We start from the raw sequence: 27,260 nt of genomic DNA, 5'->3' as shown, positions 1-27,260 counted from the left end.
CTAAACCTAGATGTGACAAATTGAGCCACATGCCAGAGGATGTAAACTCACCCTGACGTAGTCCTACACATAGAAATTTGTGCAGTATTTACTTGTCGGTTGATTATGTACACCAATACCTTTTAACTAACTCTTACCTACATTGTACCAGTCTGAGAACCAGGGTATCATTTTCTTGCACTGAGACAGTGTAACAAACTGCAGCTGTATGAGCAGGACTAGGTAAGAATGCATAGCTTGCTAGCCTATTTCAGGACATACTGGATCACAGGTTGAAGACAACTGCTGTCTTTACTGTTACAGTTTTGTCATGTAGGACCCCACCATGGCTACTATTCAACCTTTCTTGACAACTTACCTTGGTGAAGGAAGAGAATTTGGCCCTCAAGAATTCAGAAATGTGTTGGTGAAGCTGCTTCTCTCCTGTGGGACTCTGCCACGGGGAACTTTCATTTATGGGAGTTCTGCAAAAGAAAGATATTAATTTAGACTGAATTACAGCCCTTATTATACTACAGATCTACACTTTCTTCTTCAGAACTGAAACCTCCCAGCATTGCCTGCTTGTTCAGCGGCTGTACAGAGTTTGTTTTAGCGATCTGCATTTTAGGGAATGTTATGCTTACACCAGCCTCTGTACAGTTATCAAATGCCAGAAAAATTAACTGCCACCCTTCTCTAGACAACCCCTTTTTATTGGAGAGCAGATCAAAAGGAGTTCCTGTTCCCCAAACTGTAAGGAGACTATTGGGCAATCTGCAGGTTATTACTAGTGTTGATCGAGCACCAAAGTGCTCGGGCCGAACACATCGGTATGCTCGTATGTTCTACCGAGCACAATGGAAGTCAATAGGAGAACCAAAGGCACCCCCTGCTCGTAAGAGAAGAGGGTGTCTGGTTCACAAAAAAAGGTTAGAAATTGATGGAAACCCCATCAAAATCATTTGGAAACAGCATTAAGAGGATAGCTGGATGCTTCTTGGACTCTTATCTCACAACATACAACCACACAAAGGCTATATGCCAAAAGCCACGTATGTGCAAGCCATCAATCTATCCATGAGACAGATGACAGGCTGAGTCAGCATATCTTACAATGACAGCCTTGTGCACTGAGACATTCCAAACCAGCTCTCATCTGACTGAGAGCCAATAGGCCTCAAAGTTACTTCAGATCTGTTGGATGGCTTGGGTGGACCTGCGCACCTAGATCAATATCATTAGGGAGACAAAAAGTTTTCTGATTGCCCTAACATAATATTCAATAACCTTTCTATACAGTTTTGTCATGTAAAAACCCATTTGCATACACATGGGCATATGGGAAAGACATGCAAATGAGCAGAATCTGCCTTGTTTTTTAGCTGAAAAACCATTATCATGGGAAATTTGCGATCTACACTACTCATGAACAGCGCCATCTATTGGTTTCATAGTCTTATGACAAGACTATGAAATTCAATCATAAGACTATGAAACCAATAGGTGGCGCTGTTCATGAGTCATTACAAGCAGGGCAATAGTCCTCAGATACACCCTAGCAAGCTTATATTACCGCAGATAAAGTGCTAGAAGATGTGTGAATGATAGCAGCAATCCGATATACGGTGTGTGGACTCTGTTGAGCAGTGTGTCCCACTTACTAGCTCCCCAACAAGATAAACAGCGCCATCTATTGGTTTCATAGTCTTATGACAAGAGTAATAGCCTTGTCATAAGACTATGAAACCAATAGATGGCGCTGTTCATGAGTAGTGTAGATCGTGAGTATTCTAATCGCGAATATTCCATGCAAAAGGCTACACTAATAGTCTTGTCATAGGACTATGAAACCAATAGATGACTCATGAACAGCGTCATCTATTGGTTTCATAGTCTTATGACAAGACTATTACTCTTGTCATAAGACTATGAAACCAATAGATGGCGCTGTTCATAAGTAGTGTAGATCACAAATTTTCCATGCAAATGGTTTTTCAGCTGAAAAACAAGGCAGATTCTGCTCATTTTCTCATATACCCATGTTTATGCAAATGAATTTTTACATGACAAAACTGTATAGAAAGGTTATTGAATATTATGTTAGGGCAATCAGAAAACTTTTTGTCTCCCTAATGATATTCATCTAGGTGCGCAGGTCCACCCAAGCCATCCAACAGATCTGAAGTAACTTTGAGGCTTACTGGCTCTCAGTCAGATGAGAGCTGGTTTAGAATGTCTCATAGTGCACAAGACTAATATTGTAAGGTATGCTGACTCAGCCTGTCATCTGTCTCATGGATAGATTGATGGCTCGTATATACCTGGCTTTTGGCATATAGCCTTTGTGTGGTTGTCTATTGTATGTCGTAGATAATAGGAGTCCAAGACGCATCCAGCCATCCTCTTAATGCTGTTTCCATCCCATTTTGATGGGTTTCCATCAATTTCTAACCTTTTTTTGTGAACCAGACACCCTCTCTTCTTCAGAGCAGGGGGTGCCTGGTTTGATGCTCGGGTCTCCCATTGACTTTCATTGTATTAAATTGTACTCGGGCACCCGCAGTATTCGGCCGAGCACTCAGATGTGCTGAGCATGCTCGCTCAACACTAGTTCTTATCACAGAATTCCAAATCACTGATTGATGTAAATGGCCTCTCTTCCAGAGTGAAAGCCTCTCTTTGCACCTACTCTCTGCTAATAAAGGGGGAATCTTGATGTGACAACCCCCTAACTCTCTCTTAACTAACAGGACACATGATTTCCAAAGAGATGTCCTTTAATAAAAGAGAATAGTCCAGCACTGGGTATCAATGAATGTATAAAAAAAAACATCTGGCACTGTGTAAACCAGTAGAAAAATGTTTAATTGCTCTCAAGATAGAAGTCAAGGCTCCTGATATTGCTGACCTATTCTCAGGATAAGACATCAATATCCGATGAAGGGGGTCCAGTACTGTGAGGGATGAGAATCCATTTTGTATAAACATGTCCTCCATCTTGTGCATATGTGGAAAATGTTATGAGCCAGCTGGAAGGATGTAGGGAGTTTCTGTGTATATAGATCAGAAGTTCCAAGCTGCAAGGTCAAGATAGCAGCTCCCTTGTTTTCTTATCAGAGTTTGACATACAAGAGAGAGTTATGTTCCTTCTGAGTTTTGGGATGTACTGCTGAAGAATGTCAACTTTGAGATAAGATGCTGCAGAAACTTTTTAATTATTAGAATTCTGTTAGTATGGTACGGAAGTATTGCCTTTAATAAATAACGAATCAAATCATTAGTTTCGCTTTCCACCCCTTTGGTTGGTGTGCCAGATTTGTCTGTGATTATAATCTCTAGTGTTATAAAGATGCATGCTAGTATGGAATAAAGAAGAGAGAATCTGATTCAGCAATGTGTCTGTGTCAGGTCTCTGAGTGCTCATAAAGAAAACTTCAATTGGGACCCCGACAATTATAGAGAAGGGTTTTTGCCCCTGAGAGCCAGCTGTTCCCTGCAGCCTATGGTGTCGAAAGCACAAATGCAGTAGCTGTGCCAGATTACTGCAACACAGCTCCCATTTAAGTAAATAATAGGCCATAAATATTAGAAGCCTGAAAAACCCCTTTTAATGTTTAACAATAAAGCAATGTTACATAGCAAGCTTGTGAGACAACTTGGATCTTTTCTTTAGGCATACAGGTGAAACTCGAAAAATTAGAATATTGTGCAAAAGTCCATTTATTTCAGTAATGCAAATTAAAAGGAATTGCATTAAGGGTCCATTCACACGTCCGTGGTGTATTGAGGATCCAGAATACACCCGGCCGGCACCCCCCATAGAACTGCCTATTCTTGTCCACAATTGCGGACAAGAATAGGACATGTTCTATTTTTTTTTGCGGAGCCGCGGCCCGGAAGTTCGGGGCCGCGCTCCAGAAATGCGGATGCGAAGAGCAGATAGTTTGCTCTCCGCATCCCGTTCTGCCCCATTGAGAATGAATGCGAATGTAACGGTCCGTTTCAGCAGACAAGGGGTTAAAATCCGTTTAGGCGATAAGCCCCTTTCTGAGGGACAGGCACAGCTACTGCAGACACCAACCTTCCGAACTGGATACAAAGTAGCACTCCAAACTGGAACCTCACGAATAGCTGCTAGCAGACGAACAGGAAAAGCATACAATCCTGGCAATCGGTCTTCTAACAGCATATAGCGAATCCCCCCAATAACGAGACAAGGCTCCGTGTTGAGGGTCAAACAGTGGTCTGACTGTACTTCACGTACAGCCTCTTTTATTCATAAACCACAAACATAGTACTGCCCACAGGGGTTTGAAATACAACCAATCAGTAATTTACAACACATACAATGATACAACAGCAACCAATCGTTCACGCCCCCAGAGGACCAGAATGAAGACTGACATAGGACAACATATCCCCACAATGCATCATGGTTTCCTCCTCTCTGTCCAGACAACCTGAAGAGCAATCCAATTATCTCTGAGGACAAAGGGAGATCGCCAATACACATGTGAGGACAACAGAACAGACATCACCATTTTAAACACACAATGGGACAATGGCACAATAGAAACACACCCGCATATTCCTCACAAGCTGACAAGTTACACTTATTATAAATTGTTACAACTTTGTGAGTTTACATTGGCCATACATATAACTTACATTAATTCAAACAGTATAACATTGTGACAAACCTATCCAAAATTCACTTGAATAGGTTCAGGGGTTTAAAAGTTAGTATATGGCCCATAATCCAGGGGCAAGAGGCCAGCAGCCAGTCCTCTCCAAAACCCAGTGGCGAGGTTGGTTTCGCCACAAATGCGTCCACATATTGCGGAACGGATGCGGACCCATTTGCGGACATGTGAATGGAGCCTAATGCAGCTTCAAATTAGAATTTTGTGAAAAGGTTCAATATTCTAGGCTCAAAGTGTCACACTCTAGTCAGCTAATTAATCCATATCCCCTGAGCAAAGGGTACCTCAAAATTGTCTTTGGGGGTCTCATAAGCTGTAAGCCATAATCATCCAAATTATAACAAATAAAGGCTTGAAATATCTCGCTTTGCATGTAATGAGTCTCTCATATGTTAGTTTCACCTTTTAAGTTGCATTACTGAAATAAATGAACTTTTGCACGATATTCTAATTTTCGAGTTGTACCTGTAGCATAAAATGGATACAAATTGAGCTTAAAGGGTTTCTGTCACCCCGCAAAACTCATTTTTTTTTTTTTGGATAGTTAGATTCCTCATAGCGCGATATAGGAGAATATAATAGTCTTACTTACTTTCATGCGGCCGATTCTTTATAAAACGAACTTTTATAATATGTAAATGAGGGCTCTACCAGCAAGTAGGGCGTCTACTTGCTGGTAGCTGCTGCAGAAATCCGCCCCCTCGCCGTGTTGATTGACAGGGCCAGCCGTGATCTCCTCCTCCGGCCGGCCCTGTCAGTAATTCAAAAATCGCGCGCCTCTGGTCATTCGGCGCAGGCGCTCTGAGATGAGGAGGCTCGTATCCTCAGCACTCCCTCAGTGCGCCTGCGCCGATGACATCACCGAAAGAGAAGACGTCATCGGCGCAGGCGCACTGAGGGAGTGCTGAGGAGACGAGCCTCCTCATCTCAGAGCGCCTGCGCCGAATGACCAGAGGCGCGCGATTTTTGAATTACTGACAGGGCCGGCCGGAGGAGGAGATCACGGCTGGCCCTGTCAATCAACACGGCGAGGGGGCGGATTTCTGCAGCAGCTACCAGCAAGTAGACGCCCTACTTGCTGGTAGAGCCCTCATTTACATATTATAAAAGTTCGTTTTATAAAGAATCGGCCGCATGAAAGTAAGTAAGACTATTATATTCTCCTATATCGCGCTATGAGGAATCTAACTATCCAAAAAAAAAAAAAAAGAGTTTTGCGGGGTGACAGAAACCCTTTAACCCCTTAAGGACCCAGGACGTACCGGTACGCCCTATTTCCCGAGTCCTTAAGGACCCAGGACGTACCGGTACGTCCTGACTTAAAATCTGTATTCCGGCGCCCCAGGGGTTAATTGGAACGGGATTTCGGCTGAAATCATTCAGCCGGCATCCCGTAACAATGCAGGGGGGGGTCATTTGACCCCCCCGTATCGGCGATCGCAGCAAACCGCAGGTCAATTCAGACCTGCGGTTTGCTGCGCTTTTTGCAGTTTCTGATTGCCGCGGTCCCTGACCGCGGGGATCAGAATCTTTAGAGTGGCTAAAATAAATATTTTTCACCCCCCCCTGCACCCCTGCACCCCTGCACGATTTTATGCCGGAGGGTGGTGCGGGGGGGGTGTCGCATGCGGTGGGGGCGTTGCGAGAGGCGGGCGGTGCGGCAGGCGGGATCGCGATCCCCCGCCCGCCTCCCCATGAATGATCGTTGGCTTCTAGTGGTTATACCAGGGTGCCAGCACATTGCTGGCACCCTGGTATAAACGGCTGACATCTGTGAAGATGTCAGCCGTTTAACCCTTTCCATACCGCGGTCCGTACGGACCGCTGTATGGAAAAAGTTAACTGTCATCGGTCAGGGAGCTCCCTCCCTCTCCATCGGGGGGCTGCTGTGCCTTTGCAGCCCCCCGATGGAGAGGGAGAGAGCCCCCAGAGAGCCCCCCTCAGCCCCGTGCTTACCCTTCCCCGTCTGCGAAGTTCTGAGCAGACGGGGAAGGTTCCCATGGCAACAGGACGCCTGCTCAGGCGTCCTGCTGTCCATGGTGCTGAACAGATCTGTGCTAAAAGCATAGATCTGTTCAGTGTAAGTAAAATACAGTACAGAACAATATATATTGTACTGTACTGTATTATACAGACATCAGACCCACTGGATCTTCAAGAACCAAGTGGGTCTGGGTCACAAAAATGTAAAAAAAAGTGAAAAAAGTTAAGATAAAAAAAAAAACATTTATCACTGAATAAAAATAAAAAAAATAAAATACACTACACATATTAGGTATCGCCGCGTCCGTAACGACCTGATCTATAAAACGGTCATGTTACTTTCCCCGCACGGTGAACGCCATAAAAAAAAAAAAAAAAAAACTATGAGAAAATTGAAATTTTGCCCACCTTACTTCCCAAAAAAGGTAATAAAAGTGATCAAAAAAGTTGCATGTGCGCCAAAATAGTACCAATCAAACCGTCATCTCATCCCGCAAAAAAATCATACCCTACTCAAGATAATCACCCAAAAACTGAAAAAACTATGGCTCTTAGACTATGGAAACACTAAAACATGATTTTTTTGTTTCAAAAATGAAATCATTGTGTAAAACTTACATAAATAAAATAAAAAGTATACATATTAGGTATCGCCGCGTCCGTATCGACCGGCTCTATAAAAATATCACATGACCTAACCCCTCAGGTGACCACCGTAAAAAAATTAAAACAAAAACGGTGTAAAAAAAGCCATTTTTTGCCATCTTACGTCACAAAAAGTGTAATAGCGAGCGATCAAAAAGTTATATGCACCCCAAAATATTGCCAATCAAACCGTCATCTCCTCCCACAAAAAATGAGACCCTACTCAAGATAATCGCCCAAAAACTGAAAAAACTATGGCTCTTAGACTATGGAGACACTAAAACATTTTTTTGGTTTTAACCCCTTAAGGACACATGACGTATGGGTACGGCATGTTTCCCGAGTCCTTAAGGACACATGACGTACCGGTACGTCATGTGTTGTTCCGATCACTGCCGCCCGGCCGGCTGTGATCGGAACAAGGTGCCTGCTCAAATCATTGAGCAGGCACCTCGGCTAAATGCGCGGGGGGGTCCCGTGACCCCCCCATGTCCGCGATCGCAACAAACCGCAGGTCAATTCAGACCTGCGGTTTGTTGCGCTTTCTGCTGTTTCTGATCGCTGCGGTCCCTGACCGCGGCGATCAGAAACTTTAGTGTGCCGAAAATATATTTTTATCACCCCCCCCTGCACCTCTGAATGATTTTAGCCCGGTGGGAGGTGCAGGGGGGGTGTTGCGGGCGGTGGGGGCGGTGCGGGAGGCGGGCGGTGCGGCAGGCGGGATCGCGATCCCCCGCCCGCCTCCCATTGAATAATCGTTGGTGTAGAGTGGGTATACCAGGGTGCCAGCACATTGCTGGCACCCTGGTATAAACGGCTGACATCGGTGATGCGATGTCAGCCGTTTAACCCTTTCCATACAGCGGTCCGTACGGACCGCTGTATGGAAAAAGTTAACAGTAAGAGGGAGCTCCCTCCCTCTCCGATCGGGGGGCTGCTGTGCCTTTGCAGCCCCCCGATGGAGAGGGAGAGAGCTCCCAGACAGCCCCCCGCCAGATCCCATCCTTACCCTTCCCCGTCTGCGAAGTTCTGAGCAGACGGGGAAGGTTCCCATGGCAACAGGACGCCTCTCAGGCGTCCTGCTGTCCATGGTGCTGAACAGATCTGTGCTGAAAGCATAGATCTGTTCAGTGTAAGTAAAATACAGTACAGAACAATATATATTTTACTGTACTGTATTATACAGACATCAGACCCACTGGATCTTCAAGAACCAAGTGGATCTGGGTAACAAAAAAAAGTGAAAAAAAGTGAAAAAAAAGTAAAAATCCAAAAACACATTTATCACTGATTAAAAATTAAAAAAATAACATTCCCTACACATGTTTGGTATCGCCGCGTCCGTAACGACCTGATCTATAAAACGGTCATGTTACTTTACCCGAACGGTGAACGCCATAAAAATAAAAAATAAAAAACTATGATGAAATTGAAATTTTGCTCACCTTACTTCCCAAAAAAAGGTAATAAAAGTGATCAAAAAAGTCGCATGTACGCCAAAATTGTAGCAATCAAACCGTCATCTCATCCCGCAAAAAATGAGACCCTACTTAAGATAATCACCCAAAAACTGAAAAAACTATGGCTCTTAGACTATGGAGACACTAAAACATAATTTTTTTTGTTTCAAAAATGAAATCATTGTGTAAAACTTACATAAATAAAAAAAAAGTATACATATTAGGTATTGCCGCGTCCGTATCGACCGACTCTATAAAAATATCACATGACCTAACCTCTCAGGTGACCACCGTAAAAAAAAAAAAAAAAAAAACTGTGTAAAAAAAGCAATTTTTTGTCATCTTACATCACAAAAAGTGTAATAGCAAGCGATCAAAAAGTCATATGCACCCCAAAATAGTGCCAATCAAACCGTCATCTCCTCCCGCAAAAAATGAGACCCTACTTAAGATAATCGCCCAAAAACTGAAAAACTATGACTCTTAGACTATGGAGACACTAAAACTTTTTTTTGTTTTAAAAATGAAATCATTGGGTAAAACTTACATAAATTAAAAAAATGTAATACATATTAGGTATCGCCGCGTCCGTGACAACCTGCTCTATGAAATTACCACATGATCTAACCTGTCAGATGAATGTTGTAAATAACAAAAAAAAAAAACGGTGCCAAAAAAGCTAATTCTTGTTACCTTGCCGCACAAAAAGTGTAATATAGAGCAACCAAAAATCATATGTACCCTAAACTAGTACCAACAATACTGCCACCCTATCCCGTAGTTTCTAAAATGGGGTCACTTTTCTGGAGTTTCTACTCTAGGGGTGCATCAGGGGGGGCTTCAAATGGGACATGGTGTCAAAAAAACAGTCCAGCAAAACCTGCCTTCCAAAAACCGTATGGCATTCCTTTCCTTCTGCGCCCTGCCGTGTGCCCGTACAGCGGTTTACGACCACATATGGGGTGTTTCTGTAAACTACAGAATCAGGGCCATAAATAATGAGTTTTGTTTGGCTGTTAACCCTTGCTTTGTGACTGGAAAAAAAATATTAAAATGGAAAATCTGCCAAAAATGTGAAATTTTGAAATTGTGTCTCTATTTTCCATTAAATCTTGTGCAACACCTAAAGGGTTAACAAAGTTTGTAAAATCAGTTTTGAATACCTTGAGGGGTGTAGTTTCTTAGATGGGGTCACTTTTATGGAGTTTCTACTCTAGGGGTGCATCAGGGGGGCTTCAAATGGGACATGGTGTCAAAAAAACAGTCGGCGCACCTTTCACTCTACGCCCCGCTGTGTGACCGTACAGTAGTTTACGGCCACATATTGGGTGTTTCTGTAAATGGCAGAGTCAGGGCAATAAAGATACAGTCATGTTTGGCTGTTAACCCTTGCTTTGTTAGTGAAAAAAATGGGTTAAAATTGAAAATTAGGCAAAAAAATGAAATTCTCAAATTTCATCTCCATTTGCCAATAACTCTTGTGCAACACCTAAAGTGTTAACGACGTATGTAAAATCAGTTTTGAATACCTTGAGGGGTGTAGTTTCTTAGATGGGGTCACTTTTAGGGAGTTTCTCCTCTAGGGGTGCATCAGGGGGCTTCAAATGGGACATGGTGTAAATAAACCAGTCCATAAAAATCAGCCTACCAAAAACCAAACAGCGCACCTTTCACTCTACGCCCCGCTGTGAGGCCGTACAGTAGTTTACGGCCACATATTGGGTGTTTCTGTAAACAGCAGAGTCAGGGCAATAAAGATACTGTCTTGTTTGGCTGTTAACCCTTGCTTTGTTAGTGGAAAAAATGGGTTAAAATGAAAAATTAGACAAAAAAATCAAATTCTCAAATTTCCTCCCCATTTGCCAATAACTCTTGTGCAACACCTAAAGGGTTAACAATGTATGCAAAATCAGTTTTGAATACCTTGAGGGGTGTAGTTTCTTAGATGGGGTCATTTTTGGGTGGTTTCTATTATGTAAGCCTCGCAAAGTGACTTCAAACCTGAACTGGTCCCTAAAAATTGAGTTTTTGTAAATTTCGGAAAAATTTCAAGATTTGCTTCTAAACTTCTAAGCCTTATAACATCCCCAAAAAATAAAATATCATTCCCAAAACAATTCAAGCATGAAGTAGACATATGGGGAATGTAAAGTCATCACAATTTTTTGGGGTATTACTATGTATTACAGAAGTAGAGAAACTGAAACTTTGAAATTTGCAAATTTTTCCAAATTTTTGGTAAATTAGGTATTTTTTTGTGCAAAAAAAATAATTTTTTTGACTTCATTTTACCAGTGTCATGAAGTACAATATGTGACGAAAAAACAATCTCAGAATGGCCTGGATAAGTCAAAGCGTTTTAAAGTTATTAGCACTTAAAGTGACACTGGTCAGATTTCCAAAAAATGGCCTGGTCCTTAAGGTGAAAATGAGCCCGGTCCTTAAGGGGTTAAAAATGAAGTTATTGTATAAAACTTACATAAATAAAAAAAATTGTATACATATTAGGTATCGCCGCGTCCGTGACAACCTGCTCTATAAAATTACCACATGATAAAACCTGTCAGATGAATTTTGTAAATAACAAAAAAAAAAAACGTGGCAAAAAAGCTATTTCTTGTTACCTTGCTGCACAAAAAGTGTAATATAGAGCAACCAAAAATCATATGTACCCTAAACTAGTACCAACAAAACTGCCACCCTATCCCGTAGTTTCTAAAATGGAGTCACTTTTTTGGAGTTTCTACTCTAGGGGTGCATCAGGGGGGCTTCAAATGGGACATGGTGTCAAAAAAAACAGTCCAGCAAAACCTGCCTTCCAAAAACCGTGTGGCATTCCTTTCCTTCTGCGCCCTGCCGTGTGCCCGTACAGCGGTTTACAACCACATATGGGGTGTTTCTGTAAACTACAGAATAAGGGCCATAAATATTGAGTTTTGTTTGGCTGTTAACCCTTGCTTTGTAACTGGAAAAAAATATTAAAATGGAAAATCTGCCAAAAATGTGAAATTTTGAAATTGTGTCTCTATTTTCCATTAAATCTTGTGCAACACCTAAAGGGTTAACAAAGTTTGTAAAATCAGTTTTGAATAGCTTGAGGGGTGTAGTTTCTTAGATGGGGTCACTTTTATGGAATTTCTAATCTAGGTGTGCATCAGGGGGGCTTCAAATGGGACATGGTGTCAAAAAACCAGTCCAGCAAAATCTGGCTTCCAAAAACCAAACCGCGCACCTTTCACTTTACGCCCTACTGTGTGCCCGTACAGTAGTTTACGGCCACATATGGAGTGTTTCTGTAAACGGCAGAGTCAGGGCAATAAAGATACAATCTTGTTTGGCTGTTAACCCTTGCTTTGTTAGTGGAAAAAATGGGTTAAAATTGAAAATTAGGCAAAAAAATTAAATTCTCAAATTTCATCCCCATTTGCCAATAACTCTTGTGCAACACCTAAAGGGTTAACGACGTATGTAAAATCAGTTTTGAATACCTTGAGGGGTGTAGTTTCTTAGATGGGGTCACTTTTAGGGAGTTTCTCCTCTAGGGGTGCATCAGGGGGCTTCAAATGGGACATGGTGTCAAAAAACCAGTCCATAAAAATCAGCCTTCCAAAAACCAAACGGCGCACCTTTCACTCTACGCCCCGCTGTGTGGCCGTACAGTAGTTTACGGCCACATATTGGGTGTTTCTGTAAACGGCAGAGTCAGGGCAATAAAGATACAATCTTGTTTGGCTGTTAACCCTTGCTTTGTTAGTGGAAAAAATGGGTTAAAATGAAAAATTTGACAAAAATATGAAATTCTCAAATTTCCTCCCCATTTGCCAATAACTCTTGTGCAACACCTAAAGGGTTAACAATGTATGCAAAATCAGTTTTGAATACCTTGAGGGGTGTAGTTTCTTAGATGGGGTCATTTTTGGGTGGTTTCTATTATGTAAGCCTCGCAAAGTGACTTCAGACCTGAACTGGTCGCTAAAAATTGAGTTTTTGTAAATTTCTGAAAAATTTAAAGATTTGCTTCTAAACTTCTAAGCCTTATAACATCCCCAAAAAATAAAATATCATTCCTAAAACAATTCAAACATGAAGTAGACATATGGGGAATGTAAAGTCATCACAATTTTTTGGGGGTATTACTATGTATTACAGAAGTAGAGAAACTGAAACTTTGAAATTTGCTAATTTTTTTCAAATTTTTGGTAAATTAGGTATTTTTTTGTGCAAAAAAAATAATTTTTTTTACTTCATTTTACCAGTGTCATGAAGTACAATATGTGACGAAAAAACAATCTCAGAATGGCCTGGATAAGTCAAAGCGTTTTAAAGTTATGAGCACTTAAAGTGACACTGGTCAGATTTGCAAAAAATGGCCTGGTCCTTAAGGTGAAAATGAGCCCGGTCCTTAAGGGGTTAAATGAGTGCTCATGAGCTGTTATAGATAAGGGCTACAGATCAAGTCTGATAGAATTCAGTGAGAAGCAACAGTCCACAGATGCAGTGACACTGAAGGCTAAAGAAGACAAACTATTGAAATTTCTTTAATGAATACTGATTGGAAGAATGATCTTCAGTTCTATATACGTAGAATCCAATAGTAAAAAATGGCCAAAGCCTTCAAAATGGTTATCTGGGCATTTTGTCTAATTACTGTATGGTGCTCGCACCATTTTGCAAGCAAGTTCAGTCAGTTTTGTCTGCGATTGCGTTCAGTTTTTTTCGTGCGGGAAAGGATTCAGCGCGGGTGCTATGCGTTCACGTCACACATTGCACCCACGTGGAAAACTCGCTCGTGTGAAAGGGGCCTTAGGCTGCATTGATTATAAAGCAGTCAAACAGGAAAAAATGGACACCTCCGGTTGGGACCTGGGCGGAAGAGCCTGGAAAGCAGAAATGGTGGCATCAGAGGAGCGAGGGAGGGTAAGTGCCATGTAAAAGAGATTCCCTCCACAGGTTATTACCATACGATAATAGAAAAATATATCCAGAGAACCCCTTTAAGATCAACCAAGATACACAGTGGGGTAGATTTACAATTGCAAATTCACCAGAATTCTAATACACTTGCCTTACACTACATATATTAGAGGGGTATTCCGCTAGATAAAAGTTATCCCCTAACCACACTATGGCCATTAGTAAATCTGCCCAGTGTTTGCAAAGTCACTCCATAGTCTATCTAGATACAAACTATGCTTGAAGAAAAATAATTTGTCTCAATATCTGCACAGATGTAGCGTCTTACCCTGGACTAGAAAATGTCTGCTTTGAACTGCAATCTAGAAATCCAGCAGCCAAATCAAATGCATCATCAAGAAGAACCTAGAGGCACAAAAGCAAAGATGTTTTCTGTACAGAAACCAAGGTGACAGATAAAATGCTGCACCCCCAAAACATTAGTAAGAATATGCAATGAATCAAACACAATATAGCTAGGCAACTGATTAAAGAGTTATCTGGGACTTGGAAATTGATGACCTGTTCTTAGGATTATGCGTGAAAAAGACTATGTTGTAGCCGAAACATTACAGATTTACACATGCTGGTTTGACCCAATAAAGTCAGCTTTTTGGATCTGTCCTTAGGATTAGTCATCAATAGCAGATCAGTGAGGGTCTGACGCTTCCACCCATTAGATGTTTTAGTCAAGCCACCAGCCTCAGAAACTATACAGTGGATGGAAAGCTCTGTCCTCTTGTAGTTTCTGGCACTGGCATACTGCAGCTCAGCTCCCATTCACTGGCATATGTATCTGATTACAAAGGAGGAAACTGTTGTAACCAACACAGATCAAGAGAACGAGGTCCCGTGCCCCCAATTGATTAGAATGGATGGCTAGGCATGCTCCATTCATTCTGTATGGAACCACTGTAGATGGCAAAGTACAGCACGTGGCCATTTCTGGCATTCTCACAGCGAATGAATGGAGCAGGAGCACACAATTCAAACAGGGCATGGGACCCCCTGTCCCTGTGATCAGTAGTGGTCCCAGGTGTCTGATTACAACCTATCAGATACAAATGTCCTATCCTCTGGCTAGGAAATATGTTCTATTTGCCAAAAGCCCTTTAAGTAATGATCACTTACATCTTCAGGAGTAGAAGACAGAAATGAGCTAGTGGCCTCTTGACTCTCTGCCCCGCTATCTCTTTTGAAGGACCCTGGGTCTGGAACTAATGTGAAGGAGCATGCAGCAGTGTTCCTGGCTTGGGACAAACGCTCCTGATAAATATTGGTTTTCCCTTCCTGTAGAAGCTCTTGCCACAGGCTGGAGATGGCCTTGGACACACCAGGATGAGTGACCTGCCCTGTTGACACCACTCTGTTCTCGACTAACATATCCACAGTCTGCTTATAGAAGTGCAGGTACCTGGAGGGGAATATGAAAACCAAAATGATTTAACAGTTTCACTATACACATTTTTAGTTCTTTCATTATCACATTCCAAGATCCATTCATTTTTTATTTCTGTTGACATATTAAGGCTTGTCTTTTGCAGGATGAGTAATGTTTTTCAATGGCAATATTTTTGGTACTCATTGACTAACTTCTATTCCTTTTTTATGCCACTTGTATGGTATAAATAACATTGTATCTTTCTTCTACCAGTCAGTATGATTACCCCAACACCAGATGTTAACGTTTTTTATATATACTGTATTTATCTCCTTATAAGACACACTTTTCGACCCAAGCAATCATTAGTATGTGGGAGGTGCAATGACTGTAGTGTTGCTAGCAATGTCTGTGTTCACTCCTCCCTGGTCTTCTTCCAGGCCCCAGCCTGTACTGTGTCCTGACTGCGTATAGCATCAAGAAGTTATGACCTGGCGCTGTGCGTCATCAGGTCCCAGTACAGTGTGGGGCCCAGAAGAGAACCACGGGGAGTGCAGGAAGAGCGCATGGTCTGGAGCAGGAGAAGTAAACATATTTATTTTATGTCTGAACTGGAGGTCTGATGAGGATAGGGGGTCTTATCTTAGGTCTGATACAGATTATGGGTCAGACTAAGGCCGCTTTCACACGGGCGAGTATTCCGCGCGGATGCGATGCGTGAGGTGAATCGCAGCATGTTCTATATTCAGCGTTTTTCACGCAACGCAGGCCCCATAGAAGTGAATGGGGTTGCGTGAAAATCGCAAGCATCCGCAAGCAAGTGCGGATGCGGTGCGATTTTCACGCACGGTTGCTAGGTGACGATCGGGATCAGGACCCGATCATTATTATTTCCCCTTATAACATGGTATAAGGGAAAATAATAGCATTCTGAATACAGAATGCTAAGTAAAATAGGGCTGGAGGGGTTAAAAAATTTTTAACTCACCTTAGGCCTCTTTCACACTTGCGTTGTCCGGATCCGGCGTGTACTCCACTTGCCGGAATTACACGCCGGATCCGGAAAAACGCAAGTGTACTGAAAGCATTATAAGACGGAACCGTCTTCCAAATGCGTTCAGTGTTACTATGGCAGCCAGGACGCTATTAAAGTCCTGGTTGCCATAGTAGGAGCGGGGGAGCGGTGTACTTACAGTGCGTGCGACTCCCGGGGCGCTCCAGAATGACGTCAGAGCGCCCCATGCGCATGGATGACGTGATCCATGCGATCACATGATCCATGCGCTTGGGGCGCCCTGGCGTCACTCTGGAGCGCCCCGGGAGCCGCACGGATGGTAAGTATGCTGCTCCCCCGCTCCCCTTTACCATGGCTGCCAGGACTTTAGCGTCCCGGCAGCCATGGTAACCATTCAGAAAAAGCTAAATGTTGGGTCCGGCAATGCGCCGAAACGACGTTTAGCTTAAGGCCGGATCCGGATCAATGCCTTTCAATGGGCAATAATTCCGGATCCGGCCTTGCGGCAAGTGTTCCGGATTTTTGACCGGAGCAAAAAGCGCAGCATGCTGCGGTATTTTCTCCGGCCAACAAACGTTCTGTTCCGGAACTGAAGACATCCTGATGCATCCTGAACGGATTTCTCTCCATTCAGAATGCATTAGGATAATCCTGATCAGGATTCTTCTGGCATAGAGCCCCGACGACGGAACTCTATGCCGGAAGACAAGAACGCAAGTGTGAAAGAGCCCTTAATCCATTTGTTCGCGCAGCCGGCATCTCTTCTGTCTTCATCTGTGAGGAATAGGACCTTTGATGACGTCACTACGCTCATCACATGATCCATCACCATGGTGATGGATCATGTGATGGACCATGTGATGAACGCATTGACATCATCAAAGGTCCTATTGCTCACAGTTAAAGACAGAAGAGATGCCGGCTGCGCGAACAAGTGGATTAAGGTGAGTTAAAAATATTTATTTATTTTTTTAACCCCTCCAGCCCTATTTTACTATGCATTCGGTATTCAGAATGCTATTATTTTCCCTTATAACCATGTTAGAAGGGGAAATAATACAATCTACACTACAACTAATCCAAACCTGAACTTCTGTAAAGTTCGTGTGAAAGAGGCCTAAGGGTTTGATCTGAGTTCTAAATGAGGATTGGGGGTCTGGTCTTAGATCTGATAAAGATAATGGGTCTGAACAGAGGTCTAATAAAGACTGGCAGTCTGGTAAAGTTTGGGGGGGGGGGTCTTATCTGAGGTCTGATACAGATTAGAGGTCTGACTGGGGGGTTTGATCGGAATTCTGATGAGGATTGGGGGTCTGATCTGTGGTCTTATACAGATTGTGGATTCTGATCTAAAGTCTGATAAAATGCCACTAGAACAAGCTCTATACAGACACTGAACAAGCAGGCAATGCTGAGAGATTTCAGCTCTGAAGCCCGTGACTGCGGTTTGGAGTACAATATCCAGCTTTTCACATTCTGACATCAGTGGTTCATAATCAAGCTCAGACTGTCCCACAGGTGAATCCACCGGTGTCCCTGCACAAGTGGCACTGGCAAAGTATACTGACTGCACTACATATAGATAGGCAGCCTGTAGCATTTCAGCCAACCTATGTTCATATAAAACAACTGTGTGCATTATTTAACAAACTACCAGTTTATTATTATTGGTCCATCTGGTGGCTGACATGACTTCTAGGTACAGAGGCAGGCAAGTCAGTATCCTCTTTCATTATGGACCAACTTTCTCAAAGTTGCTGCAGGGAGCCCCATAATTACCATGTGTGAGCAGGCAATATTTGCACGTAGCTTTACAGTGGACCACCAGAATGAATTTTACTGGTGGGCCCTAGGCACCCCAGTCCGACAATGTTCATAATCCAAAATATTATACTTACCGTTCAAATTCCATTAGATCTGGTGAAGACAAAGAATGTGTAGAATTTTCTAACTTTAACTCTTCTACTGATTCTTCAAGGTCTCTCTTAACTTCTGGTTGAAGGTACAATAGCACAGGGTCCATCTCACCCTCGAGAGGGTTAGCAGGCAGGCTACTAACATGAACAAAAAAAATATGGTATTGAAAAAAATATTTAACCCCTTCGAGTCACAGCCATTTTTCATTTTTGTTCTTCACTCCGTGCCTTGAAAAATCCACATCTTTTTATTTTTCCATTCACATAGCTGTATGAGAGCTTTTTTATTTTTTTTGTGGGACAAGTTTAAGGTTCCTAGACACATGTATTTTGCGCTGGTGGTTTTTACCACTATAAAAAATGGATTGCATTTTTTTTTTGGCCACCTGAGGTTTTTTTCTTTTGCCATCTATTTCCCCACTAGCTTTTTCTTCATAGCATTTTTCCCCTGTAGAGAAGGTGAGTAAATTAACAAAAATGTCAGTAGCAAATGTTCAGCATTTCATATTGCCCATAAAATGTGAAGAGCCAAAAAACCACAGGTGCAAAGAAAAACACTAAACACCTGTGTGAAAGCATCCAAACAGGTGTATTTATAGCAAAAAGACTTGTGCACACAAATGTATTTTTTATCCGCCTCCGATCTGCATTTTGTGTGGGTCGAATGCGAACCCATTCACTTCAGTGACGTTGCAAAACAAGCGGACAGCACACAGAGTGCTGTCTGCATCCGTATGTTCGTTCCGTGGCACCCGCAAAAATAAACATGTCCTATTCTTGTCCACATTGCGGACAAAGATAGGACGATTCTATTATGGCTCAGACATTCTGTTATGCAAAATGCTGAACACATATGGCGGTTCTCTGTGCTTTGTAGACCGCAACGGTGAGACAAAGACATTTAAAAAAATTCAGGTCCAAAAAACGCCACAAAAACTGCAAAAGGGCAGAAAAACGCCAGAAACACCTACGTGTGAAAGCACCATAAATATTTCAAATGACGTATAGGAAAGCTCGAAAATGATTATTGGGGTGGAATTAGAAAAAACGCAATAGCATCACTGTTTTACTGTAAGGGGGTGGGGCACTGTGGAGGTTACTGTTAAGGTGGTGGGGTGCTATGGAGGTCACTGTTAGGCCTCTTTCACACGGGCGTCATGTTTTTTGCCCAGATAAGATGCGTGTGCATTGCGGGAAAATGCGCGATTTTTCTGCGCGAGTGCAAAACATTGTAATGCGTTTTTCACGCGCGTGAGAAAAATCGGCATGTTTGGTACCCAAACCCGAACTTCTTTACAGAAGTTTGGGTTTGGTGTTCTGTAGATTGTATTATTTTCCCTTATAACATGGTTATAAGGGAAAATAATAGCATTCTTAATACAGAATCCATAGTACAATAAGGCTGGAGGGGTTAAAAAAAAAATAAAAAAAAATTAACTCACCTTAATCCACTTGATCGCGCAGCCTGGATTCTCTTCTGTCTTCTTCTTTGCTGTGCACAGGAATAGGACCTTTGATGACGTCACTGTGCTCATCACATGGTCCAATCACATGGTTCATCACCATGGTGAGGGACCATGTGATTGGATCATGTGATGTGACTTCACCACAGGTCCTTAGCCGGCAGCTCAACATTACAGAAGAAGACAGAGATCCGCAACTACGCAATCAAGTGGACTCGATGAGTTAATTTTTTATTTTTTTTAACCCCTCCATCACTATTTTACTTTTTTAAAGGACCTTTGATGACGTCACTGTGCTCATCACATGGTCCAATCACCTAGCAACCATGCGTGAAAATCGCACCACATCCACACTTGCTTGCGGATGCTTGCGATTTTCACGTGGCCCCATTCACTTCTATGGGGCCTGCGTTGCGTGAAAAACGCAGAATATAGAGCATGCTGCGATTTTCACGCAACGCACAAGTGATGCGTGAAAATCACTGCTTGTGTGCACAGCCCCATAGAAATGAATGGGTCAGGATTCAGTGCAGGTGCAATGCGTTCAACTCACGCATTGCACCGGCGCGGAATACTCGCCCGTGTGAAAGGGGCCTTAAGGTGGCGGGGCACTGTGGAGGTCACTGTTAAGGGGGGCACTGTGGAGTTCACAGTGAAGGGGCGGGGCACTGTGGCGTTCACAGTTAAGGGGCAAAGCACTGTGGAGGACAGTTAAAAATATAATAAACAGTGTATAACTGCCAGGTATTGGGCTACTAGTGATTTGCCCATAAAAAAATAATAATAATTAGGACATGGATTAGCCTCCAGTCCTGGGCACCCTTGGAACTAATCCAACACGCAAACAGACCAACACTTCATACTCAGGCAGCGCCGGGTACTTTTTCTAGTATTTTAATAGTTTGGGCATTTCTAGACATGTGGATTCCAATTCCTTTGTTTTTCATACTTTTTTTTTTACTTTACATTTTGCTTCACTGGATCGCTTGTACCGTAGATTACTGCAGTCTATGTTAAATAAAACTGTTGCAGCCTATGCTAAAAACGATTAAGACCTTGACCACGGCATCTGGTTAATGTCCTTGATTGGGGTTAGTGTCTGCTGTACAACACAGCAGCTCCATATTTAAATCTACATGTATGGCAAATGTTAGGAAGGGGTTAAAGGGCCAACCCCCTTTTTCAAAGGGGATGTTAGTGCTCTCACGCACACAGTACAATGCAGGTCCACTGAGTTCAATGTATAGAGTCTAAGAAAAGGTGGAGAACCCTTTTAAAAAAGCATTCATATCCAGGTCACATACCCCTCATCATTATTGATTAGCTGTAGATATTCCAACTTGATGTCCTCCAGGCTACAGGAGCTATTGTCTTCCAGGAGAATGTTACCTTAGGCACAAAGCAATCACATTATAGACTACAGTTATGTATATACATAGAACATTTAATTCATTATATAGATGTGCTCACTTTTCATTTTTAGCAGAGAGTCCAGAGTGTTCTCCAGCTGCAGTATGTAGTGTTTAGTCTGCTGAAGAACCTGCTTCTGGAATATGAGGGACATTGGTAAACCAACACATTGTAGGAACGACCCCGGGCATTACAGGTAAGAGTTAAACTATCAGCCACATTGACACTCATGCGTACATTTATCTCATTTTATAGGATGTACTGACTAGGGGCTCATGCACACGAATATATTTATTTTTCTTTCTTTTTCGTTCCGTTTTTTTATAGGGCCATACACAGAACCATTAATTTCAATGGGGCTTGAACAAATACTGAAATTAGGTGTGCAATCCGTTTCCATATGTCCGCATGTCCGTTCCACAAAAAAAATAGAACATGTCCTATTCTTGTCCGTTTTGTGGACAAGGACAGGCATTGTTACAATGGATTAGCAAAAAAAATGGATGCAACACGGACGTCATCCGATTTTCTTTTTTTCCAGATCTGTGTTTTGTGGACTGCAAAATACATACCGTCGTGTGCATGAGCCCTAACTGTTTTTGCATGCTACCTCCATTTTGGTCCTGCACCCTAGCAGCTCATATTCCCGAATGCTGTTTTAGGCCTCATGCACACGACCGTTGTGTGCATCCGTGGCCGTTGTTCTGTTTTCCGTGATTTTCTGCGGACCCATTGACTTTCAATGGGTCCGTTAAAAACTCGGAAAATGCACCGTTGTTCATCCGCGGCCGTGATCCGTGTTTCCTGTCCGTCAAAAAAATATGACCTGTCCTATTTTTTTGACGGACAACGGTTCACGGACCCATTCGAGTCAATGAGTCCGTGAAAAAACACGGATGCACACAAGATTGGCATCCGCGTCCGTAGGCTACTTTCACCTGAGGGGTTAATTGTGCGTATCATAGCCCCCTGTAAGAGATCAGGTGTTGCCAGGCAGGAGGGGGCACACCCCGATCCCTCCCCAGTTTTAAATTCATTGGTGGCCAGTGCGGCCCCCCCTCCCTCCCCCTCCTAATTAAAATCCCCCCCCCTATCATTGGTGGCAGCAGAGAGTTCCGATCGGAGTCCCAGTTTAATCGCTGGGGCTCCGATCGGTAACCATGGCAACCAGGACGCTACTGCAGTCCTGGTTGCCATGGTTACTTAGCAATTTTTAGAAGCATTATACTTACCTGCGATGTCTGTGACCGGCCGGGCGCTCCTCCTACTGGTAAGTGACAGGTCTGTGCTATAAGCAATGCGCCGCACAGACCTTTCACTTACCAGTAGGAGGAGCGCCCGGCCGGTCACAGACAGCGAAGGTAAGTATAATGCTTCTAAAATTGCTAAGTAACCATGGCAACCAGGACTGCAGTAGCATCCTGGTTGCTATGGTTACCGATCGGAGTCCCAGCGATTAAACTGGGACTCCGATCGGAACTCTCCGCTGCCACCAATGATGGGGGGGGGGGGATTTTAATTAGGAGGGGGAGGGAGGGGGGGCCCACTGGCCACCAATGAATTTACAGTAATACAGGGGAGGGAGGGGGGCCGCACTGGCCACCAATGAATGTACAGTAATACAGGGGAGGGAGGGGGGGCCGCACTGGCCACCAATGAATTTAAAACTGGCGAGGGAGGAGGGTGTGCCCCCTCCTGCCTGGCAGCACCTGATCTCTTACAGGGGGCTATGATATGCACAATTAACCCCTCAGGTGCGGCACCTGAGGGGTTAATTGTGCGGATCACAGCCCCCTGTAAGTGATCAGGTGCTACCAGGCAGCAGGGGGCAGTCATGTACACAGTTCGTATTATATTCTAACTTGAAGTGTCCCCATCACTATGGGAACGCCTCTGTGTTAGAATATACTGTCGGATATGAGTTTTCACGATCTAACTCAAATCCGATGGTATATTCAAGTTTCAAGTTAAAATATACCATCGGATTGGAGAAAACTCCGATCCGATTGTATAATAGGGACTCCTGACTTTACATTGAAAGTCAATGGGGGACGGATCCGTTTGCAATTGCACCATATTGTGTCAACGTCAAACGGATCCGTCCCCATTGACTTGCATTGTAAATCAGGACGGATCCGTTTGGCTCCGCACGGCCAGGCGGACACCAAAACGACTTTTTCCTTCATGTCCGTGGATCCTCCAAAAATCAAAAAAGACCCACGGAAGAAAAAACGGACACGGATCACGGACCTACGGACCCCGTTTTTGCGGACCGAAAAAAAAAACGGTTGTGTGCATGAGACCTTAATTAGAGCAATATATAGTTGGAGCCTAAGTTCCCTAAATTCATTTGAGGCCTCTTGGCACAAGAAGAGGATCATTATAGCACCATATAAAAGAGGCCACCTTTTCATGGTGGATGGGCACAAATGATTTTACTCAAAATATATTTGATAAGATCTCAATTTCTTTATATAGTGAATACAATATTATCAAAATGTATAATTCATATATTCAGCGTTTTCAGAATGCAGAGTGCATAATATAATGCTTATAACGAGGCCCGCTCCCCTCATTCCCTCAAGCAGCTGTATAAGGCAACCCGTCCTAGTCACATTATGGGATGACTGGTATTAGGCCATGTTTATACCATTCCCAGAGATGGAACAGTTTTTTTTTGTTGTTTTTTTTTCATCTCTTCATTTCAAAAGCCATAACTTTCTTATTTTTCCATCAACATTTTTAATGGTGTCATTTTGGGATCTAATATATTGTATAACTTCGGGCTCTAATATATATATAGGTCCGATGGAAGATCCAAAAGGATGTCGGCTTCCTAACGCTGATCATAGTTTGGATTCCAGGTTCTGAGAACCCTCTGGCTTTGATCAACAGCCATGCCGTTAGATGTGGTGAAGGTACATTCGGGTGACGTAAAACCTGGGAAAGAAGGTCCTCTCAAACTGGAAGAGGCCAAGGTTCATCTGCCAGAATTACCAGGGAGACGTACGATACTCACTGTGGGTAGTCTAGAGCGGTACAAATGTGTTATGGACAGTGGTTGTGGACCCACTGTGCCAACCAACCGGTTTGACTTAGAACTAGTCCTGGGGGCGTTATCCAGGCAGAGGCAGTCCTCTGATTTTCACCTTTTAACCCCTGTACATCAGCAGGGGAGCTACCAGGCCACTACCTCATGGAGCAGTCCCAGTGTGGTTGGCTGCTGTCCCATGGGGGTCAGAGACACCAGTGTGTGGCACCAATGCATTAGGCAATACACGTTGTCAGGAAACAGGCAGAGGTCAGGGCTGGTAGAGTTTGTACAAATCTGTGAAACTATCCAGGTCAGGGCAGTCGGCACAATATCAATATGGTGAACTGGCATCGGTCAGGTCAGGTGGTTAGGATCCGGGCAGAAGATGGCAGACAGACAAATGGATATAGCTCTTTACAAGTTGTAGCAGGCTAGAGTGACCCGACAGAGTTATAGAGACCAACTGCCTAGGCACAGACTGAAAGAAAACAGCCAGGTATATATAGGTGCAGCTGATTAGCGATTGACATAGCCATGAAGCATCTCCAGGACAGGAGATTAACTCTAGCAGTGCCACAGACAGAGCTTTAATATATACAAGCGCTAATACATACAGGAAACGGACTGTATCTACAACAGACACAGTATGAGTGGAGCGGCACCTGTGCCAGCCCGGGACAGCGGCAGACACGACCCGCCAGTGTAAGAGGATGATAGGCAGATCCTCGACTTGGATTTTCTGGAGTAGCTGGGGTAAGAGAGGACAAGAAAAAAACATATAAGGGAATGTGAACTTACTCCCCGGAATGACAAGAGCGTCTACTGCCAGAGCTAGATGTTCAGAGCTCATGAGATCAAGCAATAAGCGTTTTTAGTTCCCTGTTGAAGCAAGAGACCATCAAGTCCAAATCTGGATGACCCCATTGGTTGCATATCATCTGAAAGACCTGCAAAATCTGTGATCCAATTGTGCATGTCCGGGATGTGAAGGGTTGAGAATGCTAGTACGTGAACATCCACCCACTGGAAGATGAGAGAGTCTCCACCATGGCTGCCAGGCTCAGAGTACCACCCTGGTGACTGAGGCATGCCACCGTTGCAGAGTTGTCTATCTGGACTAGGACAGGATGACCTGCTAAGTGGCCGGTCCAATGCAATAGGGATAACTGTATAACACTCAGTTCCAAAAGGTGGATGGGAAGGGATGACTCCTTGACAGACCACACGCCCTGAACTGTGAGGGAATGGAGAACATTGTGACTACTATCCGGCAGAGAGGAATGAAGGAGCGGCCCGTCGCCAGCATGGGAGACGACAACCACCACTGGAGAGACCAACAGACCGAGCCTGGAAAACTGACCAGGCAGTTGTCTAGCTTAGGCCTCACTGCTCATCAATCATAGATAGAAACTTATATAGGAGATATCCACCTTTCTGCTGCAGATTAGATGATAAAATGTATATGGGATCTGGAAGGAAAGAAATCTGATTGGCTGATCCTACTGGCTCCACCCTTTCCCTTCTAACCACCCCTCCTCCATACATTAGCGTTCCCTCATTTTCATAAGATGTATATATATATATAGGGCAAGACCCTCCAACTCTGGCACTGATTCTCGGGCAGGAATTAGACAGGCCATATTTCATGCTGCTGGCCGGTCCTATTGTTGCCCCCCTCAAACTCTTCCAGTCATCTGTGCCCTACACCCAGCTCTATGGCAAGGTACATCTGCACCCTACCCTTGTGGCTCGTGTATCGGGCTCTGGGAACACGGTTTCCCGCAGTTGCTTGATAAGCTGTGAGACTGATGAGCTCTTCGGAGGTCTCCCTTTCCGCCTCCTCGCTGGTTTTTTGCTACCGTCCGGTCTATTTCTTCCTTTTTTGCTGCTGCCTTCACCGGCCGGGTCCATTCAGAATGCGCACGCTTCATGTACACCTGTAATTAATGTTTTATATATATATTAGATAAAGATATATTAGTATAAATGTATATTTGTGTTACTTCAGGGTACATAAACATGCATGGTCTTCCACCTGGTCACCAATTCTCCTCCCTTCAGTGTGTCATGCTCTATCCCCTCAGGACCTACCACAGGGTGGCGAGGTGTTCCTTTAGTGAGGTTGCACCCCTGGCACACTAACCATTTATATAACTGCCCACAGTCAGCTTTAAGGTTAAGCTGGGAATACTGGTGTGTAAGGTGGTTTCTCCACAGGCACTTACACCTTCTCTCTCAGGCAAGTCTTACTATGGGAAACTCTACTCTCGACAGTCTATTATACGTGAGCTTCCCCTTTAAGAGTGCTTGACTATGAGCTTGAAAGTGAGCTATGCCTTTATGAGAGCTTCACTTGGGAGTTCTACGTTAAAGTCGCGAACTTAATAACTCTACTGGATGTCAATGTACATACAGACAAAGGATTTTACGTGACAACCTAACCTAACACACAATCCATATGGCGCCGTACACACTCATACTAGTAACATACGGCACTGTACACAAGCGCTTCACCACGCAGAGCGAAACTTACTGCGCTAGGACCTGCCCGTCAGACCAGAAGATAATACTAGCGAGAAACCTGCGGAAAGCCATTGCAGCTGACGTCATCAGCAGCGACCAATCACGTAAAGCTCCAGTCCCGGGGAGCAACGCACTTTCCAGAAACTAAGAGAACCAATCACCGCCCAGTAAGATGACGTTCTGTAGCCAATCAGATGAGCGGAGGATAGTAACAATGTATCAAGTTATGCACAAATCAAGAGAGTAGAAAAAAAGGCGGGAGAATGTTGTGCGCTGAGGTTAGAACGTCAGCTGGTGACAGGACCTTATCATTCTATAGCGCTGTATGTGTGAAGTATGATGTAAAATGATGAAAAACCTCCTAGCCTGGCCATTGCCCAATAAGTGCCGGCTACGGCCTGCATAAGGCATGTATCCCATAAATGCCAGGCTCAATGCTGGAGTCAATGGTGATAGGGTTCTGCTTGATTTGAGCATAGACCAGTTAGGAGGTACTGTACTCCCACTCAGGGCTAGAGTATACACTGAGGATGCTATAATACACATTGGGGCAGAGAAATCAATGTCACTGGGCCTGGAAGGGGTCATTATTTGCTCCAGGATGTATTTTGTTTCATTTCCACGCACTAGACACAAGGGCACATTTATTAAGACTGGCGTTTTAGACACCGGTCCTAATAAACCCCCAAGCTGGTGGTGGTTCTGCCGCAGTTATGTAGAGGCGCCGGCCTCTTCATAACTTCAGCGGATCCACCGCCGCTTTGAAATGTAAGACAGCTTCCTAGCCTGGCG

At 43.7% G+C, this 27,260-nt stretch overlaps 1 protein-coding gene across 1 annotated transcript; it reads right to left on the bottom strand.

Annotated features, from left to right (window-relative positions):
- Positions 1–25,856, bottom strand: STRA8 (stimulated by retinoic acid 8). The gene is made up of 8 exons (XM_040433664.1): positions 25,686–25,856; positions 20,972–21,047; positions 20,806–20,890; positions 18,021–18,176; positions 14,858–15,140; positions 14,016–14,092; positions 359–464; positions 1–6 (listed from the first exon to the last, which is right to left on the bottom strand). Exons 1-8 carry the CDS (start codon positions 25,854–25,856, stop codon positions 1–3), a joined length of 960 nt encoding a protein of 319 aa, XP_040289598.1.
- Between the last annotated feature and the right edge of the window lie 1,404 nt (positions 25,857–27,260).

The sequence above is a fragment of the Bufo bufo genome, chromosome 1 (assembly GCF_905171765.1).
Source record: "Bufo bufo chromosome 1, aBufBuf1.1, whole genome shotgun sequence".
NCBI classification, from domain to species: Eukaryota; Metazoa; Chordata; class Amphibia; order Anura; family Bufonidae; genus Bufo; species Bufo bufo.
This window is presented reverse-complemented; position numbering and strand designations above follow the sequence as displayed.

What these genes read in the sequence shown, in the direction of transcription:
- STRA8 (XM_040433664.1), bottom strand. Translation starts at nt 25,856, where the DNA reads ATGGACCCGGCCGGTGAAGGCAGCAGCAAAAAAGGAAGAAATAGACCG. An exon ending in CTAATCAATAATGATGAGGG is followed by an intron (nt 18,177 to 20,805) that starts GTATGTGACCTG and finishes TGTTCATGTTAG; the next exon opens with TAGCCTGCCTGCTAACCCTC. An exon ending in CAGACATTTTCTAGTCCAGG is followed by an intron (nt 465 to 14,015) that starts GTAAGACGCTAC and finishes TTTCTTTTGCAG; the next exon opens with AACTCCCATAAATGAAAGTT.